At 46.8% G+C, this 19,818-nt stretch overlaps 1 protein-coding gene across 1 annotated transcript in view; it reads right to left on the reverse strand.

Moving 5' to 3' along the window:
- Positions 1-407: 407 nt before the first annotated feature.
- SPRED2 (sprouty related EVH1 domain containing 2) overlaps positions 408-19,818 on the reverse strand; it is a 117,142-nt gene continuing 97,731 nt past the window's right edge. The window contains exons 5-6 of the mRNA XM_061211139.1: positions 5,964-6,113; positions 408-3,691 (exon numbers count right to left, since the gene is read on the reverse strand). Of these exons, the coding sequence (XP_061067122.1) occupies positions 3,026-3,691; positions 5,964-6,113 (816 nt within the window). The 3' untranslated portion in view covers positions 408-3,025. The remainder of the gene's footprint in view (positions 3,692-5,963; positions 6,114-19,818) is intronic.

Consider the following 19,818-nt stretch of genomic DNA (forward strand, 5'->3'; position numbering starts at 1 on the left):
GAACTGAAAGTGGGCCAAATATCACTAAAATCCAACCGCTCTGAGGAGACCAAGGATCTTGCAGTTTTAACAATTGTGTTCTGTGAGAAACTATCTTCCAAACTCCACACACACACACACACACACACACACACACACAGGCATGGGGGAAGCCAGGCCGAGGAAGAGGGGGTGTTCCCTGGGCGGTGATACAGCATTCTTTTCACTTGAGGCATCCGAGCCCAAGGAGCTGCAGTCTCCCCTGGGGAATATGACATAACCAGAGGCGGGAAGGGCCTCAAAAACAGACCGGTGTCCACACATCCTCCTCGAAAGGAAACCCCTTTCCATCCTGTGTGCGAGAGCTCCCACGTCCGCAGAGGCTCGAACGCCACCCTGTCTCCAGACAAACATCCCAAAGCCAGCGATCTGATAGGATGTGTTTATATTTACATGGTACATTTTAAAGCAATGGCTACATTGGTCATACATATTAGAAACCATAAAAAAAAGTTAAGAACTAAAATGTACATCATACACTTGTATATATATTTTTTACACAGAGGTAAAAAGGCTTATTATAAAAAAATCAATACAACGGGGTTTTTAGTATACAGGTAAAGAATGAATTATGCTTCAGGCACTTTAATTTGTTAATGTGAGCAAATAGCTTGGTGGTTTTGGGGGGTGGGGGGCGAGGTTCGGGGAAAGCTTCCAAACAGAAAATCTTTTGGTTAATGTTTTGTTACCACAGATACAAAAATAAAATCTGAATAATTTCTCTTAGATGGTTGACATCAGTATGGCAAAGCTGACTGGGAAAATACTACACACCGTTCGGCTGCAGTGTGGCAAGTAGAGAGAGACGTATTTACATAAATGTCCCCATGGCTTTCCTTGTGCCTTCTTCACAAACCAAAAAGGATACGCGGAGTAAGATTCACTAGCGTTAACTCTTCAAAGGGGTGGAGAAGGACAAGGGGTAAAGGAAGATAGAAACAGATAATGACTAAACAGAGAGGGCAAACAAAAGCAGCTGGGAGAGGTGTATTCTTACTGCAATAAATAGGGACGCTTGAACTGAGGTCTAACAAAACATACATTAGTGTTGTGCTTTGTAGAGAGGAGACCTTGAGAAAGACCCTGAGAAAATGCCTCAGGACGGGGGAGAAGATGGTCTTTCGACAGCATTTGGAGGCTGGCTGAAGGTTTCTAGATGTTCTCCAGGCTGGGAAGTGGCTCTTTTCTTGCATTGCCAGATTAACAGCTCTCTGCTCCTTTCCCAAACTGGAAGACCCAAACCAGTCACTTCGACAAACGAAAACGTCTACCAACAAACTCATAAGCACACTGGGTATTTACATCGATGATCTGATAAAAGAAATGCAAAGGGCTCTCAGGTGAGCTGAAAACATTCCCAGGAAGGTAAGTGTGGCTAGCACTTTCTCAATATGATTGGCAGACTAGAAAAAAAGTCCCCTTCCTTGGAGACTGATGTCCTGTGTGCAACTGAGAAGGGATGGGGGGAGTGGGGAGAGAGGAATGAGGCCGTGTGCTCAGCTGGCAATAATCATAGGAAGATCACGGCGGGAAGAAGAGCCAGCGCTGACAAGCCTGTCCCCTATGGTCTCCACGGCGTTCTGATTGTACTATGCTAGGTACAGGTAACCACTCTTCACTTTTCTTCTTTCTGCAGTAACATTTGGCTATTCCTTGCAATATATTAGAAAAATACTCTTTTCCAGCTAATTAGAAGCCTCCTACGTGGCAAGGCGACAGGTGGACCCAGCCTGCTGACCTAACCATCCGTGCACCCAAAGTGGCAAGTTTGGGTTTGCAGGAGAAAGACACTTAGGCATCGGAAGGGTTTTTACATATGGCCTTGTTTTTTCCCAAGTGTAAACGAAGAATTTGGTGACGTGAAATTGAGTCCAAAATGAAAACAAAAACACAAACCCATGAACAAAATGCAACCCACCACTCTTCAAATTGATGACATTTAAAATTTCCCCCAGTTAATAGAAAATAGCCACTGGGGGGAAAAAAGCTCCCGTAAGTTTTATTTCCAACCTTTAGCGTTTCTCAACTGGACCGTGTTCGGGAGAACACTGGTTTGGTTTGAAGAGACTATTTGGTTTGCAAAAGAATGAGCAAAATTTCTTACTTCATTAGCGGTTTCTTCTGATATTGCTAAATTTTTACAAGTGGTGGTGACACAATTTTATAAAGTTCTCCTTTAGGGGTAACCAGGGAGGCTCGGAGAAACCTGGAATCCCCTTTCTAGCCCTGGTCTGAGAGGAGGCGATGCAGTTTAAAGAATTTTCCTGATTCTCGCAAGTTAATCTGAAGTTAAGGCTCAGCTCTCAGTCATTTTACGAGAGAATGTTTTGCATCAGTGAGTAACTGACCGACTTTTTTGGGGGGAGGGGTGTGGAGACAGAAGATGATGATGGGCTCAAGATAGAAACTGCAGCTTACATGGGAAGTTTGGCTTTAGAAAAGTTAAAGCGATCTCGTTTTGTGGTAGAAGTTTGTTAACTAGCTCACCTCCTATACATAATAACTGACTGCAGGTGAAAATACGTCTGGCAGGGTTTCATCATTCTGACGTTTCATTTCCACAGGAACCTGAGGAAGCAAGCTCGTTAGCCACAGGCAAGCTCAACCAAGAGAAAGATGGTCTTCGGAGCTCCTGGAAAAACCAACGACAAAACCCACCAAAGAATCAGCAGTTCCCACTGAAGGCGCCTTGGAACTGGAAGAGGTGGGCAGGAAGGACGTGAAATCAACACCTGTATGACGAGACAGTTAGCTTGAGTACAGATTGTTAATAATACATGAGCGTCTAGGCGGCGGTTCCTTGCCTTAGAACACTGTGTGTGCACGCGCCTGGGTGAGACTGATGCAGGGGCGCAGAGTTCACCAGGCAGGTTCCCCAGGCTGGAACGGCGCCTTGGGTACACCCGGGAGCGGGCAGAGATGAGAGGATGGAGAAGACAAGTCCCCCTGGGGCTGTGGATGGAGGGCGGTGGGGAGGGAAACCGAGTCACACAGCTGCTTTGTGCTTCCCGCCGCAGCACCTGCACATCACTCCGCAGTGGTAGCAGGCCCGCAGGGGCAGGTAACAGCACATACAGGGCGCCAAGAAAGACAAGGCGATAAGAGCCATCCACCGGAGGCAAAACTTCTCGTCGCTAGTATCGCACGAGCACGGGTCTGTATAGTCCCCCTCGGGGTCCGACATACAGTGATAGAGCATGCTGTCCGCACACCACATACAGCTCACGCGGCGGATGCAAGTTCTCACGGAGTCGGGCGCGTCCTGACAGTGGCCCCTCCGGTTCTCCTCGTGGTTGAACATGTCGCGGCAGTACTCGCACCGAGAGCGCTCCCCGTCCTCCTTCCGCCGCCGGGACTTGCCCCGGGAGGGCTGGGTCTTGATCACGCTGCCTCCGCGCCCTTTAGGGTCCTCGCCGAGGCCAAAGTCTGAGGAGTCCACGTAGGGGTAGTTGTAGTCGTGCTTGGGGACCTCGCCCTTGGCGAAGCGCACGTAGGAGTCCGCGTCCTCCGAGGGGTCCAGGTATTTGCCCCTCACCGGCGCGTGCCGGTAATCCTCGTAGCCCGTCATCCAGATCTTCTCCCGGGGGTTGATGCGCACGATCTCCTCGTCGTCGTCCGGGAAGCTCACCTGGCGGTAGGGCCTTGGCATCGGCTGCCCCAGGAAAAAGGAGGCGTTACTTCATAGCAGTGGCAAAACAAACCTCCAATATGCATCTTTCACCTTGGCAAAGGCATTGCTTTAAGGAACTGACCCATCCTGTAATGACTGAACAGCTTGTGGGTCAAAGATGTATTTCAAATTGCAAGTCCCAATCCCTTCCTGGGTCAGGAAGTCAATTTTATGGGTGGAGACCAGCATTTCCCCCCTTTTTGTTGCAGTATTACCATATAGGGGGGGAAGTATACACAGCGTAAGAATAAAGTGAATTTTCAGAAGCTGGACATGCCCAGATCAGAAAGCAGAACTTGAGGCCTCCCTAGAATATCCTCACCTCCCTTCTGTGACTCCCCCCCAACCCCTAAGGTAAGGAACAGTGACCCCTATCCTGATTTCTAACAGCTTAGATTAGTTTCACCTGTTTTTGTACGGCATGCTCTCTTTTCTAAGACTGGTTTCTTTTTTTTTCAGAGAAACAGAAGAACACTGGAGTGCACTGCATGTTACAAGGTAAGTACCCTTGTTATCTTTGTGTACATTACATGTGCCTACTGGGCCATGATATAAAACGCATGTCTCACTGTGGGTCATGTGCAAAACAGCAAACTATGAGGCTCACAAGTACCTTGTAATCTGTCTGGGAAGATAAGATGTTGAGATATGCAAAGGGTAAGAGTACAGGCTCCAGAGGCCAGCTGTGTTTGAATCCTGCCAGGATCTCACAGGTGGTGGAGCTGGAATCTGAGCCCGGGATGGCCCAACCCAGGGCCACACCCTCTAGCCTTCAAACCCAACCTGCATTCTCCCTTAGGGAGGAAGAGTCATCTCTGCAGGTTGTCCCGCTATAGTTTGCATCAGTGCCCTGTCCAGAGGAGCAGGTGCTGAATACATAGTTATTGAGTTGATGCAGGTAAGCCTGCCTTGCACAGGGCATCCCAGTTGTGGCAATGAGATTTTCCACCTTTGACGCCCTTTGAGCATGAAGGCTTTTTAAGGGATGAGGAGCATGGCTCTGAGCAAACCCACCGGAGTGGAATTCGGACCATGAAATTTACCAGCAAGTCGCTAAGCCTCAGACTTGGTTTCCCCTGACAATCAAACTGCATAGGGCTACTGAGAGAATGAAGAGAAAGAATCTATGCGGTGTCAGCACAGGGCCGGTCACACAGGATGTGCTTGGTACCTGTTGCCAATATTGTCATTATAATATTGTCCTAGAATTTATCACATGGCAATTAGCTTTACTCATCACTTCCCACCAGACTGTGAGCTCCTTGAGGGCAAGGGCCACATCTCACAGGCTTTGATTTGCCCTAATTCCTGCCAGATTCTTGATGTCAGAGTTTCCCCAACTTTGGAAAATCACAATCCTTCGTTATTTCAAAACAAATCTTGGGAGCTGACACAGACTTTGCTAACAATTTATTTTGCAAAGTAAGGAGAGTCAAAAAGTCAATTCCCATCTACTGCTACCATAATGTGATTTTAAAAAAGAACATTTTAATGACAAAAATATTAGGAAGCACACACCAGTAAAATGGATTTTGAAAAAAAGAGTCATATAAATCTATGTTATAAAACCTCAGTGCCTCGTGCTTTTTCTCTTTTCAAAGCAGACTGGTGGCCACATCACCCACATGGGCACCAGTCCACACCCCACAGTTTGAGAACCTGCTCTGAAAAACGGCCGCTTGGTAAATATTTGTTGAATTACTGAATTCCAGCTACAGCTCCCCAAGCAAGCCTGGGCCTGCAGCCCGCGATGCCAGGGTGCTCAAGCCAAGTGTACAGTATTCTGTGGTCCCAGTCGCAGTTCTGTGCTTTCACACAAAGCCAGGAGGCCCTTTGGACACAGGAACGCATAGTGTTAGCGTATGCTAACCCATAGTATGCTACCAGGAGGTAGCATAGTGTCCTACGTGAGCAGAGACCTGCATTTGAATCTTGTTCCAGCAGGGACTCTCTCTCCCTAAGCCTCAGCCTGCCCGTCCCTCAACTGGGGATGCGGAGGACCTGCCTGTGGGTGATTTGTGAGGATTAAAGGCGATAAAGCACATGAAGGGTTTGGCGAGGTGCCCGGCACACAGAAAACTCTGCGTTGAGGGCGAGTCGCCTGCACCACCTCCAATATGGGGGCGGAGGTACTAAGTAGGAGAAAAGAAGAGGCCTAGGCTCTGGCAGGTGGCTGAACGCCAGGGGAAGGAGGCCGTTCCAGGATCCGGAGCCGTCCACCCCACGACCTCCGAGGAACGAGACCGCCGCTCACCTGTTCGAGGTGATAGTGGTCCGTGGGGTATGGGTCGTGGAGGTGGCCCAGGGTGTAAATCCTCCGGTGCTCACAGGACGTGGGGGAGGAGACTGTGCGAGGAGGTTGCTCCCTCTTCTGAGACGAATTAGAAGAACTGTCCGTAGCTGTCTGTGTAGAAGGAGGCAGCCGTGAGTTAATTAAGAAAACAAAAACCAAACCCGCACAAAAACCTAACACACCGTCTACGCCCACTGGTGGCGTCCCGCTGGACTCCCCAGAATCTTGAGTTTATCCTGGCTATGGGAGGCCGGAGGACCCCTGAAGGGCCAGGTTGTTTAAACACGGCGGGCACAGAAACCCAGCCACAGACCCTGGAAAGCTGGGTTTGTTTTCTCAAACTGTGGGAGCAGTGACCGGCTTTGGCGAAGGGCTCACCGCACCAGGCCTCCTGCTGGTGCGCTCCAGCTGGGTCAAGAATGGTCACCTGTTTGTGGCCCTAGCTGCGAGGTCCTCGGGTAAGCAGAGGAGATGCAAACAAGCAACAATCAAACCCATGTGTTCCTTTGTGGGGCTAATCCCAGCCTGGGGACGTCTCAGAGATGAAGGATACCTCAGGGGTATCACGGGTACTGGCTTTCCAGGAAGAAATTTTGTAATCTTCGGCTCGGAGGCGAGCCTGGGGGTCACCATCTCTGGAGGGTGAGCGCAGAGCTGTTTTCCCGGTAGAGGCGACGAGTTCAGATTGGAGCCTCCATGATGGTGTCTTAGGAAGGTGATCAGCTATCAGAATGGCCTGTGGCTGTGGACAGAGCACAGGCCCTCTCGCCTCCCTGTATGCCCACCACCTAAGTGCTTCATGCTCCCCGGTGACCCCAGGTGATGGTCACTCTCCACACCCCTGGGGCCCAGGAGCCACATGCTCATAAAGGCTTTGTCAAGTACAGCTGGCAACTGCCTTTAAAACCAGGGCCCCTCAGAATTCTCACTACACCTTCTACTTCCTTAGAGTGATGGACACCCCCCCCTTTTTTTTTCTTTTTTTCGCAAATAAATGAAAAGATTTTCCTTGATATCTAGGTGTCATATTTCTGGTAAATATCTAGGAACTCCTCCTTGGCTGTTGCTTCTCACTCTTATATTCCCCTTATCATATTTGCTTATTTATCCCCTTTTATTTTCCTGTTTTTTGTTCGTGTCATAGATCCTCCAGAAAGCAAGGCAAAGTTAAAACAAATAGACTTATAAAAGTTATTCCCCCCCCCATTTATAAAGTAATAAATGCTCAGAAAAATGGGAGTACAAGTATCCAGGAAAAAGAAAAGACACCCATATTTCCATTATGCAGCACAACCGACGTTAATTTTTAAAACCTGGTGGACATGTGCAGCATGCCTTTGGAAACCCAACCCTCCTGGATTTTTCTTTGATTCTGTTTGTTTGGTTCATGTGATGCAGGGCTGATGCTGTTTCCAATCCCACAATCCAGTGACTAATTCAGATATGGACACACACACAGTCCTCCCTGAGGCAATACAGAGAGATTTCTGATGGAGAGGTCAGAAAAGATGCTGTCTGTCTCTATCTCTGAAGTTAAGAGCTAAGGGTCCTGTAAGCCTGGAATCCTGGTGAGGCGGCAGGGAAAGAAACTGTGTAAGGATGAAGTGAGGCAAAACCAAGGGAAGAAGGCCCCCGCAGACACCACTTGAGCTTCTGGATCCAGCCAAGCCTGAATCCTGATCCACCCTAAGATGTCCCAAAGATAAGAGCCAATTCCCTTTGATAATTTAACCCAGAATGCGTTGGGTTCGTCCCTTGGGTGCACCTTTCCCCCATTCCCGATTCCTTCTCTGTGGCAGCCTTCCACCTGCATCACATTCCTGGCCTCTCTCTCGCCTCACTCCTCTGCAGCAGGTGGAATGGAACAGGGTGTCCAGAGCCTGCTACTTCCCTCCTCTACCTCTTGGGAGCCACCCAACTGGCAAATTGCATGTGCTGGCAACCATTCTTGGGACTGTGCGGTCTACTTGGAGGTCGAGGGCCCACCCCACTGTGGGGAGGGTGTGGAGACCCAGCGCACGTGTGCCTGGTGGGGCAGGTCTGTCTAATCCTGGGGTCCATTCCTGGAATGTCCACTTCCCACAGGTGTAAGCCAGCACTAACATCATCACTAAAGAAAGGTCTCCTATCTTTTTTCCTCAGTTGGTTCAGAACTCAGATAGGAAAGAGTTGCTATTTACCCCTCAAATCCCAGTAACTGAAAGAGACCAGACTGATACACAAGAATTTTTACTTTCTTCCAAACTCTGGTCTGTCCTCCAACTCTCACCCACCCTTTCCTTATGTCTTTGGAGATCCTGCCTCCTCCTTTTAACACACCGGTGGCTGTAAGTTGACAGCACGACAAAGCAAACAACCCTTAACAGTCTCACATTATGTGAGGGCTTATGATGTGCCAGGCCCTGGCTACATGTGAACACCACTGCAGGCAAAATATCGTCTCCACATCACACACAGGAAAACAGAGACTCGGAGAAATTCGGGATCCTGCCGACCGGTGGCAGGCAACCACTGGCAGAGCTGGACTGAAATGCAGACCCTGCCTGCCAATCCCGGTGGGATCTCAACGCACCACGTCGCTGCTTTGCAAGCCCAGGAGAGCCCACGCCAGTGCCTGCTCTGTGTTAATCTTGGTGAGATTAATACGAGTACAACTTTTCCAAGTAAGACGGTGTGCCCTGACTCATACAAACCCAGGAGAAAAGGGGATGGCATCTCAGAATACAAAGGTTTCTACAGATCTCAATAAATACTTTCTGAATGAGTAGATAAGGGCCCTTCAGTATGATTCAAATCTCAAGGGTTAAACTCTTATCCAACACCCATGTGCCAGGCACGTCTTAGGTTAGAAGCTACCCTCGTATTAAACACTGTAATATGCACTCGCCATTTAGTTCTCGGAAACTCAGTCAACACATCCGTCACCTGTGTTAGTCACCTGAATCCACCCTGTTTTCTGTGACCTGTGTCCAGGTTAACAATGTAGGGAAAGTCATTCTGAGAAATGAGGCACACCTGGTATTTCCTAGTACTCCTCAGCCAATCAGACTCCCCCTCTGATGCTCCCATCTTTCCTCCCCAGCCCGGACCAGCCTATTCCCACTGTAAAGTGCAAAGTTTCCTGGACAATTTTCTGACAATTCAGAGAACGTGAGACTGAGAAAGGCCTTTCGAACTCTCCTAATCTGACGACAAATCTGTACAGAGGAGCGGGGGGCCGGAAGGCTGAGGTGTGCCCCCAGTTTACCGCCTCCTGCGGGGAGGTCCCAGCCCAGCCCACAGCCTCCCCGCACCCGCCTGCTCTGGGCTTAGAGCACGCAGGAGAGGTTCCATCAGAAGCTGAGGCTTCACATCTCTGCTATCAGATAAGTCTTATCAAGAGGCTCAAGTGACCTACCAACAGAAGGAATGTACTATCAGGGTATCTCCAAGAGAGGCGAGAGGAAAACCTTTCACTACACGTACCTCTGGGCTGGTGCCCCCTTCTCTGCTTGCGGAGAAAAGCAGCCACTAGGCCGTGCACATACGCACATCAACAAGCAAGATTCTAGAACATATCTCTGTTACTTGTGTGCACAAGCTAATGACACCCACCAACCTACCAATCCGAGAGCTTCACCTTCAACCTGGAAAGACTGGCTGCGTTTTCAACTCGCCTTGCTGGTGGGGCAAGGCAATCTCGGAAGTGCTGCAGGTTTGAGCTCAAGAAGAACAAAAGCAGAGGTCCTCTGTGCTTGGGGACCTCAGGCTCCTTAGCGGGGTGGCTTCAGCGGCAGGCTTCCTGAGTCAGAGAGAGCAGGCAGAGCCAGCCTTTGATGCCACCCACTGTGAACAAGGCCAGACACTGCCACTGTGGCACCGCCCACTTGTAGGAGGTCCCATGTGACGTGAAGCAGTGCACACAACCACTGTCGCCTGCAAATGTACCCACCAAAAAAACTTGCCTCTGGGTTTGGGTTCGACTCCAGCTCAATGTCAATGCCCCTGTTAACAAGACGTCCAATGGAGAAACCTGTAACCTAACACGAGGCACTGAACAACAGAAATGCGATGGAATGTTATAATGCTAAAAAACAGGGTCTCAGCCCAGGCAGACTGATTTGAATCAATTCTCTGCTAATTATAAGTTGTCTGATTTTGGTCAAGGTGACCTCTAACTCCAGTTTTCACATCTGCAAAATGGAGCAAATATTGTCCTCAGGGTTACTGCAAAAACGAAATGAGATTAAGCATTTCCATTTCCTAAACAGTTACTACTGATTATATAGAAAAGTTACTGATCCTGTGATCAGGTCCCCTTGCTTAACTCATAAAAATTTAAATGCTTTATCCAGTGATTCTCTGGACTTTTCTAAGCAAATCCTGTCACCCACAAAAGATAGTCTGGTCTCCTTTCCAATATTTGTACCTTCTTTTTCTTGCCTTACTACATTTTGCCAGGGTTTCCAGCATGATATGAAAAAACATAATGGCTCTGTTTGTCTTGAACCTAACTTTGGTGGGACTTCTAATGATTCTCTGTTATATATAATGTTTCCAGATAACTGGAGTGATTATAAAGTTCCCAAAGTTTTGGACTTTCCTGGTGGTGCAGTGGTTAAGAATCCCCCTGCCAATGCAGGGGACACGGGTTCAAGCCCTGGTCCAGGAAGATCCCACATGCCACAGAGCAACTAAGCCCGTGTGCCACAACTACTGAGCCTGCGCTCTAGAGCCTGCGAGCCACAACTACTGAGCCCTCATGCCACAACTACTGAAGCCCATGCGCCTAGAGCCCGTGCTCCGCAACAAGAGAAGCCACCACAATGAGAAGGACACGCTCCGCAACGAAGAGTAGCCCCTGCTCGCCACAACTAGAGAAAGCCTGCACGCAGCAACAAAGACCCAAAGCAGCCAAAAATAAATAAAATAAATAAATTTATAAAGTTCCAAAAAGTTTCCTTGTATTCTAGATTGCTAAGAGTTTTCACCAAAAGATGTTGGATGTAACCAGATGGTTTTTCTGTGTCTATTGAGATGATTACAGTCTTTCACCTTTGTTTCATTAATGTATGAATCAAACAGTTAAACTTTGCTAATCTAAACCATCTTTGCATGCCTGGGATATGGTCTACTCTACTGGTCTTTCATTACATTTGTTTTATAAATATTTGATGTGATTTGGTAATATTTTACTTTAAAACTTTACGTCTAGATTCATAAGTGAGTTTGGCCCCTGTTTTTCCTCTACTTGAGCTCTTCTTGCTTATTTTTGTAGCAGGGTTATGCTAGTCCTGTAAGCTGAGCTAGGCAGTGTTCTACCTTTTTCTATACTTGGAACAATATCTATAACATGGGAGTTCTTTTTAAAAAAAAATTGAAGTACAGTTGATTTACAATATTGTGTTAGTTTCAGGTGTACAGCAAAGTGACTCAGACACATACATTTTTTCAGATTCTTTTCCATTACAGGTTATTACGAGATATTGAATATGGTTCCTTGTGCTATATAGTACATCCTTGTTGCTTATCTATTTTATGTATGGGAGTTACGTTTTTTTTTTTGGGGAGTTACGTTTCTTAACCACCTAAATTTGGTCCCCCTTTTAAGGGGTATACCTTTGACTACATTTTCAAATTTTTCTGTGGTTATATTAAAACACGTATTTTGAGTAATAAGCTTTGCATGGCCTGGTCCTAAAGGCAGTAATCTGAGACAAGAGTTTAATAAGGAAGCACAGGAGGCTGAGAAAAGAAAGGGAAGGGAGGTGGAAGCAAGAGTCAGAGGGTACTAACATGAAAGAGTGGCCCCTCCAACCTTAATAAAATAGAGACACGACCAGCCTGATCGAGTCCACACTGGTAGGGAAAACACTGGAAGGCTGGCAACCAACCATTAATTTTCTTCTCCCTCTTGGGGATGGAGACAAATGGGACGGATGCCACCTCCAGAGAGGCAAGCAAACAAGTACAGCTGCTTGATCCTCTCTGTATCCCCAGGAGCACATGAGCTGATGTGAACATGCAGCTCGTACAGCCAAGCCTGATCCGAGCAGCCATTTCTGGAGAGTGATAGGCCTATGTGTTTTGAATAAGGCATAGAAAACAAAGTGAAGAAACTGTTTAAGGAGCTAACCTGCGCCATCCAGGAATCATACAGAAACGTTAAGCAAAAATAGCACTACTCGCAGGGAACTGGGAAACCTCGACTCCAGGCCAGGCTAGGCCACATGTCTTGGGCCAGTTGTTTAACCTCTGTGGGTCTCAGTGTCCTCAAGTGTAAAATAGGGAGTCGCCCTGGATGATCTCCAAGGTCTGTTTGAGTTCTAAAAGTTTTATGTGTAATCCTTCTGCCTTCCTCCTCAGAACATTACAGAGGAGTCTAAGGCTATTGCTTAGTTGATTCAAGAGCCACAGGATGTATGCCAACTATACCTCAATAAAAAATAAATAAGAAGTCATCACCATATAGGAAAAAAAGCTGCAGGATTAATTCAGGTTGATAAAAGTAGAATTCTGCCCTGTCTTGCGGATGCTGCGGAATATTTTTTTTCTTGGCTGCGCCCTGTGGCTTGCAGGATCTTAGTTCCCCGACCAGGGATCGAACCTGGGCCCCCTGCAGTGGCAGCGCGGAGGCCTAACCACTGGACCGCCAGGGAATTCCCGATGTTTTGAATTTTTAAAGACGGCTAGCTAGTAGTTATGACCCCAGTTTGTATTATTTTTACTGCAGTCTACCACCAAAATAGATTTCAGCCACTGATACAACCAAAGCAATATTCAATATTCTTCCTATTGCAGGGGCTTCCATTTTATTTTTTAAAAAAGCATGTATACACACGTGCATTTATATATAAGTATATAGCATTCTTCTCAGCCTCGGGCTGGGAGATGAGACTGATCTCATGGAAGTCTGGGCATCTTGTGCCTCTCAGAAGACAGTAAACTGTCCTGGGCGTCAGGAGACTACCGGCTCCGGTGGTTTGGCGCTGAACTGTTGTTTCTAACTCTTCGGCAAAGCAAGCCTTTCCCCTCAGTAGCTGTTAGACCGGCAGGCCTATGGCCAATCCTTTCCCCTTTGGTAAACAGGAACTTGTCCCCCATTCTGTCAACAGGTCACACTGGCTCACCTGTCCTCAGGGCCTACATTGGTTCCAGGTGTCCTCTTTCAAAGAGGCAAGCAGAGCAGGAAATCTTTTACAGCTCCAGCTAGCAGGCAGTGTGGGTCTAAGAGGCTGCTGGTTGGGGGAAAGGAGATGACTCTGTCCTAGACTCTAAGACATTATCCTGTCCAGGACCCGGAGGATAGATAAAGTGGGCGTTCTTCTACAGTGAAAAACAACAACAAAACCAAAATTCCCACACATTAAAAAAAAAACAAGTTTTGGGACTTCCCTGGTGGCGCAGTGGTTAAGAATCCGTCTGCCAATGCAGGCGACACGGGTTCGAGCCCTGGTCCGGGAAGATCCTACACGCCGCGGAGCAACTAAGCCCATGCGCCACAACTACTGAAGCCTGCGCACTCTATAGAGCCCGTGCTCCGCAACAAGAGAAGCCACCGCAATGAGAAGCCAGCACACTGCAACGACAAGTAGCCCCCGCTCACCACAACTAGAGGTAGCCCGCGTGCAGCAACAGACCCAACGCAGCCAAAAATAAAAATAAATAAATAAATTTATAGAAAAAAAAGTTTTATGTTTCTAAATTTTGAAATTAGGTGAAATTTTGACATGAAAGGAAAGGACTCTGATAAACCTGCAGCTTAGCTTCACTGGCAGGGCTGTGACCAGGAAGCGGGTTTCAGGTAACCTTGAACATGTACTCTGCATGAATTAATAAAATGGAAATAGTAGTATATTACTATCCACAGCTTAAAAAGATGAGATGATACATGTGTAAGTGAAGAAAGACACAAGTTGGTGGACTACCAAAATGCCTTTGGGCTTCCTGACATTGAGAGCATTTCAAAGCTTTTGTTTGAACCTCAGACATTTAATTGCTTTAATTTATCCACTGTAGGTATTACGTGTTGAATAAAAAGATCCTCCTCTTACTGTGCAATGTGAGCTTGATAATTACTGGCATTCAGAAGATAAAGCAGCTCCCACCCATCTTCTGAGAACTTCCATGCCACCCCATGCAGTGCTGGGTCTCAGCCAGCAGCATTTATGGGACGCTGCTCCCTGGTCTCATGCACAAAGCATAGCTGTCCTTCCCCCAAAACATTTTTGCTTGTCTTAACAAACCGCCATAGATTAGTTTCACTAGTCAAACTTTGTAGAGGTAATTTACATTTTCAACCTATTTTCTCTTTTACTTATTCTCTCCCTGCACCACTCTATCCCAATCCCTTAATTCCAAGGGTAAAGACCACAGAAACATTTTTGATCAACTGATCTTCTAAAATGAGACTGGGGCTCTCAGGCGGGCACAAGAGAACCCCATAGTGCCACTGAAGAAGTCAGTTGAGGTTTTAAGCCAATGTACTAGTTGAAAAGTCCATTATTTAGGCGGTTCTTTGGCAATGATGAGAATCTGGTATATTTCATATGCGAAATCTATTGAAACTTATTGAATAGATATTTCCTTTTCTTAAAGTTCTCTGAAAGGCAGCAAGCAGATTTGGGGTTTGCATTCGAGGCGAACAGTGTATGGAACGGAGCACAAGTTGCTTCACCTCTCTGAGCCTTGGGGACTTTATCTGCAGAAATGGAAGTGTCAATAAGTACCTCATGGTCAGTTGTGAGGACCAAATACAGTAACGTACATGAAAGTGCAGGGCACAGTGCCAGGGATAGCTCCACACCACAGTACCTTTCCTTCTCCTCCCCTTGGGCCAGCAAACAGAAACTCAAAGGAAATATTTCACCCTGGGAAGGTTCTGAGTCCAAAAGGATCTATGATCACAGCTAATTAATGGCAGAACCAAGTTCAGACTCCTGGCCTCTCCCCAACCTCCAAACTCTGCACAAACAGGAGTCACATGCCACTTTACCTTTTAAAAACATCCCCTTTCTTAGAAAATCAGTACACGAACCCCATTTATTACAAAACTGGTAGATTTGCCTTCAGTTTTAATGTGTGTTGGGGATGGATTAGGTGGAAAAAACTCTTCAAGAAAAGGAAAATGTTGTGGTATGCTGCAGTCTTCTGCTTCTATAAGTGAAAGCTTGATATTTACAGAATTCCACAAATTCATTTTTTTGTACTTAATCAAGAATGAAAATAACCACAACTTGCAAAAACTCAAAAGCTCACCTAGGACGAAACAAACTGCTGCTTCGTACTTTGGTTTCAACCACATATTCTAGCCACGCTTTAGAAAATATCTGAGGTGGATGGGAGGGGTTGGAGATGTCATTAGGAGCAACTGCTCTGAATAGCCAGAAAGTAATCAAATGCAGCTTGTGAGGAACAGGATATCAAGGGTTCAAGCATAGGGCACGAGGAAGAACCACGTTTTCCAGTCTGGACAAAAACATGGCTAAAATCTGACAATGCTGTAAAAGACATTTTTCCTACGTGAAGGAGGACTGCCTACCTAAACAATTAAAGGACGATGAAACACCACAACATAAACAAAAAAAGAAAAAAAAAAGAAAGGCTGGTTAACATCTTTATTGGAGTATAATTGCTTTACAATGGTGTGTTAGTTTCTGCTTTATAACAAAGTGAATCAGCTATACATATACATATATCCCAACCAACCTTTCTTAACTGGGTTCTAGGAGAGAATTCCGACCCACACAAAATGCTATGAATGACTCTTCTCGATTCTGCAAATGACGGTACACAGTTAGTGCTATTCTAGGTGCACAAGAGAGAAGTTAACTCGTTACATAGGATGGATGCTGTAAAGTGTGAGGGGTTCATTAGGAATCCCTATTGAGAAGTGCTGCCCAAATCCAGAAGCAATACTGAGGTGGGAGAATAAACCTTGGAGGTGGGAAAATAAATCAAAACCTTACAGGGACTTCCCTAGTGGTCCAGTGGCTAAGTCTATGCACTCCCAATGCAGGGGGCCCGGGTTCGATCCCTGGTCAGGGAACTAGATCCCACATGTCGCAACTAAGAGTTCACATGCCACAACTAAAGATCCCACGTGCTGCAACTAAGACCCAGCAGAGCCAAATAAATAAAAAAGAAAAAGAAAAAGAAAAAAAAACCTCATATAGGGCCGGCCTTCCTATTGCTATTCTGGGGACTTCTAGGCTGTAACACACACTCAGGCTCCAAGTCTGTCACATGAATGGGCCACATGGGGCACTGGTTACACATTTATCCTCTTATCTCTTCTCCCCTTTCCAACTTGGGTCCAGGAGAACCTAAAACATAACTCTTGCATAAGGTTGACATACAAAAAATAGAGCAGCTGAAATACCGTAAATATAATTATTCAACAAATGTAGAGCAAAACGGCAGTGGTGAATGGGATAAGCGAGGAGATGATGTTCATTGCTCCTCCACTATGAACTGGCTGTGTCATCTCAGGCAAGTCGCCCATCTGACTCCACGACTTGTGTCTATAAAATGAGGCAAGTCCTACTTTGTTTGCCAGAAGGAAGGAGGCTGGCTCAGCTGATGTGGAAAAAATCCCTTCCAATTCCAAGACCTAGAATTCTGAGGAGTTGGCACGTCTATAGCTATTCTCACCTCCTTGCAAGCCAAACATTTCCAGCTAACTCTTTTGTCAGGTCTCCTACCTTTAATGTGCCATTATTTCCACGGTAGACACACTGCTTCCTAACACTAGGCAGAAAAAAACAGCCGGAAGAAGAGCACGGAGAGCCACACAACTCAACGTCTGTTGCCTCTCTTCAATCTCTTTAAACCCCCAGATGGGGGAAATCAGGATTGCTGGATTCCTCCTCCTCCCTTGACCACCCCCCTCCCCGCCTTTTTGAGAAAACTCCCTCTCATTTTTTTCTTTCTTAAAAAAAAAAAAATCAATACATGTATATCATTTAATATCTCAAGTAGCGATCTCGCCCCTTCCCATCTCAGCTTCTCACTCCCCAGAGAAATAAACCTTCAATTCTTGTGGCTCTTTCTCCTTGTATTTCTCTCTCCATCTTTTTAATAGCATCTTGTTAATACTACTCTTTCCTGATTTGCAGCTTTGGATATTATTTAAGGCCTTCTTATTATGGAAGATGAAGACTTAGCTATTTTATACACCCCAAGTATCTTTCTATAAAGCAAATATTTCCCTAATCCCCCAGCTTTAGAGACAGAATCCAGCCACTCAGCACAATGACAGCTGAAGCACCGACAGCACTTGACCACAGATTCTCAACGAGCCTGCTCTGGAAGTACGTGTACCCTGCAGCTGCATTTTCCCAAGATCGTATTAAAATTCTCCTTGTCTAGCTACGAAGATGCTAATAACATCTGTAAATGATTTTAGAGCTCTGCAGCAGTAAATAAACCACCAGGTTTCAATGGATCTAATCCTACAAAATAGGAGCTTGGAAAATTGTTCATTAAATGACTATAAAACCCAGAGCCTCTCTAGTTCTATATAGTCCCTTTTACTCACTACCTCCCCATCCCCGATGACCCCCTTCCTTGTGGGCCCCAAACCCTCTGGGCCCAGAGTCTTCAACTGTAGGGCGCCAGGGGAATGTCAGTCCTAGGCTGGGGAGCAAAGCAGCTCGGCCTCTCCACGGAGCTATACTGTCCATCTCTCAAGTGCACGTGGGCCTCCTCCACAAGACACGCCAGAGCACGTGTCTCCCCCACAAGACAAAAGCACAACAGAGGGACAGACTCTCGAGGGTCCTTCCATTCTGTCCCTCTCAAGGCTCCCCGGCTCTGGGGAGAGAAATGATAAGCTGTCTGCCAGAGGCACGGATGAGAGTGGGCTGACTCTCAGCAGGGCCCCCAAATGCCCGCCACAGAACGCTAGCCTTTGTTGTCGTTGCTTTATACCCTCTGCATTACTCATCTTACAAATTTGTACCAAATGGCTCAGGCACTGGAATTCCCTCCCACATCCGTATTTAATGCCGGGCACGCCCTGGCCACCTAGGTACTTGCGTTCACCTGGACGGATCACGGTATCTGAGGTCTCCCAGGGAGCAGAGGAGACCGTGTGGGGTGGAAGGCAACAAGGAGCATGAACAGCCAAAGGCTTGGAGTGGGTGATGATGCTTGGAGCTCGTCTCCTAGTTGTAGAAGCGTCGGAAAACACAGCGAGAAAAATATGACATGAAGCTACGGAGATCCCTCAAAATCACCCACCTTTAGATGGTCCCCCAGGATAGCAATAAAGCCAATGAGTAAAATATGAAACCCTAGGATTGTTACATACTATATTGGGGTTCAGAGCACCCATTTATTGAGCACCTATACAGCAAAGCTTTATAAGGTTGTAGAGACTATAATGAGGACTGCTTCTAATTAGATGAAGAGTCATTCATTCAGCAGATAAAATAGGAAAACCAAAAAAAGCGGCAGGCTTTCAAGTAGCAAGAGAGAAATAAACAAGAGTCCTAGGAAAACCAAAAAAAGCGGCAGGCTTTCAAGTAGCAAGAGAGAAATAAACAAGAGTCCTATGGGATTTGAAAGAAGTAAGAACAATCATAATTGGTTCAGGGAGGAATACTAACACACATAGATGGATAAATAGCCCAAGACTCAGAAAATCAGAGCAGTGGCTAATCTGGAGTCTCTGATGGCGGCTCCATCAGAAAAGATGTGGACACGCACCAGGCTGGTGGCAGGAGAGGCGTGGCATGACTGCAGAGGCAATGGTGTTGGTGGCTGGCAAGATGCATGGGCAGAGTATGTGTGTAAGTGTCTGCACACGCGTGCACCCATGCTAAGCTGGATGCTAATTACCATCCTGAGAAGTCAGGGGGACAGGCTAGTTTAGGGGCTGAGAGTCAGGAAAGTATGAGACAGCCCATGCTTGGCGAGCACCCAAGCCTAACAACTTCTCCACGGTGGGTATGGGGGTGCCCCTTCCTCCACTTCATCCCCCAACGTGGAACGTGCATCCATATGTTGTCCAGTGTCCCATTTTCCTCCCGGTCCCAAGGAATCCCCTGAAACAGAGGGAAACCCCTGGTTCCAGCAGCAGAAACAAAAGATCTACTCCTGGTTCCTCAAGTTATGTCTCTAAAGGTTTTCTCCCACATACACTGTTCTCTTAGAAAATTCTCATTCTGGCTCGTCATAAGTTGTAAGAGGGTCTATCACCATTTATACTCTTTCTATAATAAATGAGTTCCAAGTTCTAAACATCTGTCTTACCAATAGAAGTTTTAGAACGCAACAAACCTTGGGAAGCTATAGGCTACACAGGAGTTAACGCAGCTGCTCTCTTCCATGGCTCCAGCTTTCAGAAATCTCCCTGATTTCTTAGGACAAAATGTCTCACGACAGGGAGCTCGTGAACAAACAGGAAACCTGGCGCATTAGCCCCTGACGACACTCCCATCCTTACATGGGATGTTGCTAATAGTCAATGGCTTAATGACTGGGCTTGTCTTGGGGAAGGGAGGTACTATTATTAATAGGTCCCTGTTTGTAAACAAGTGGAATGAAGGCAAGGATCATATACATCAGGGCCCACAGGGAATGCAATTAAGTCGCCCTCCTCCTGCAGTGAGTTTCCGAGTGTCTGGAAGCAGCGGGGCTGTTTCTATACTTCCTTCCAAGCATTCGGCCTTACCCTAGAGCAGCACATTGATTCCCTGTGGATTAAAGGACAAAACCAGGAGGGATGCTGGCTTCCATCATCAGCCTGTTCCCTCTTGCCCTCTCCTGCTTCCATAAATCACTTCTGGCAGGTAGCTGGGAAGCAGCTGCGAATGACAGTTTTGCTCTGGAG

Source organism: Eubalaena glacialis, chromosome 14, assembly GCF_028564815.1.
Source record: "Eubalaena glacialis isolate mEubGla1 chromosome 14, mEubGla1.1.hap2.+ XY, whole genome shotgun sequence".
NCBI lineage: Eukaryota > Metazoa > Chordata > Mammalia > Artiodactyla > Balaenidae > Eubalaena > Eubalaena glacialis.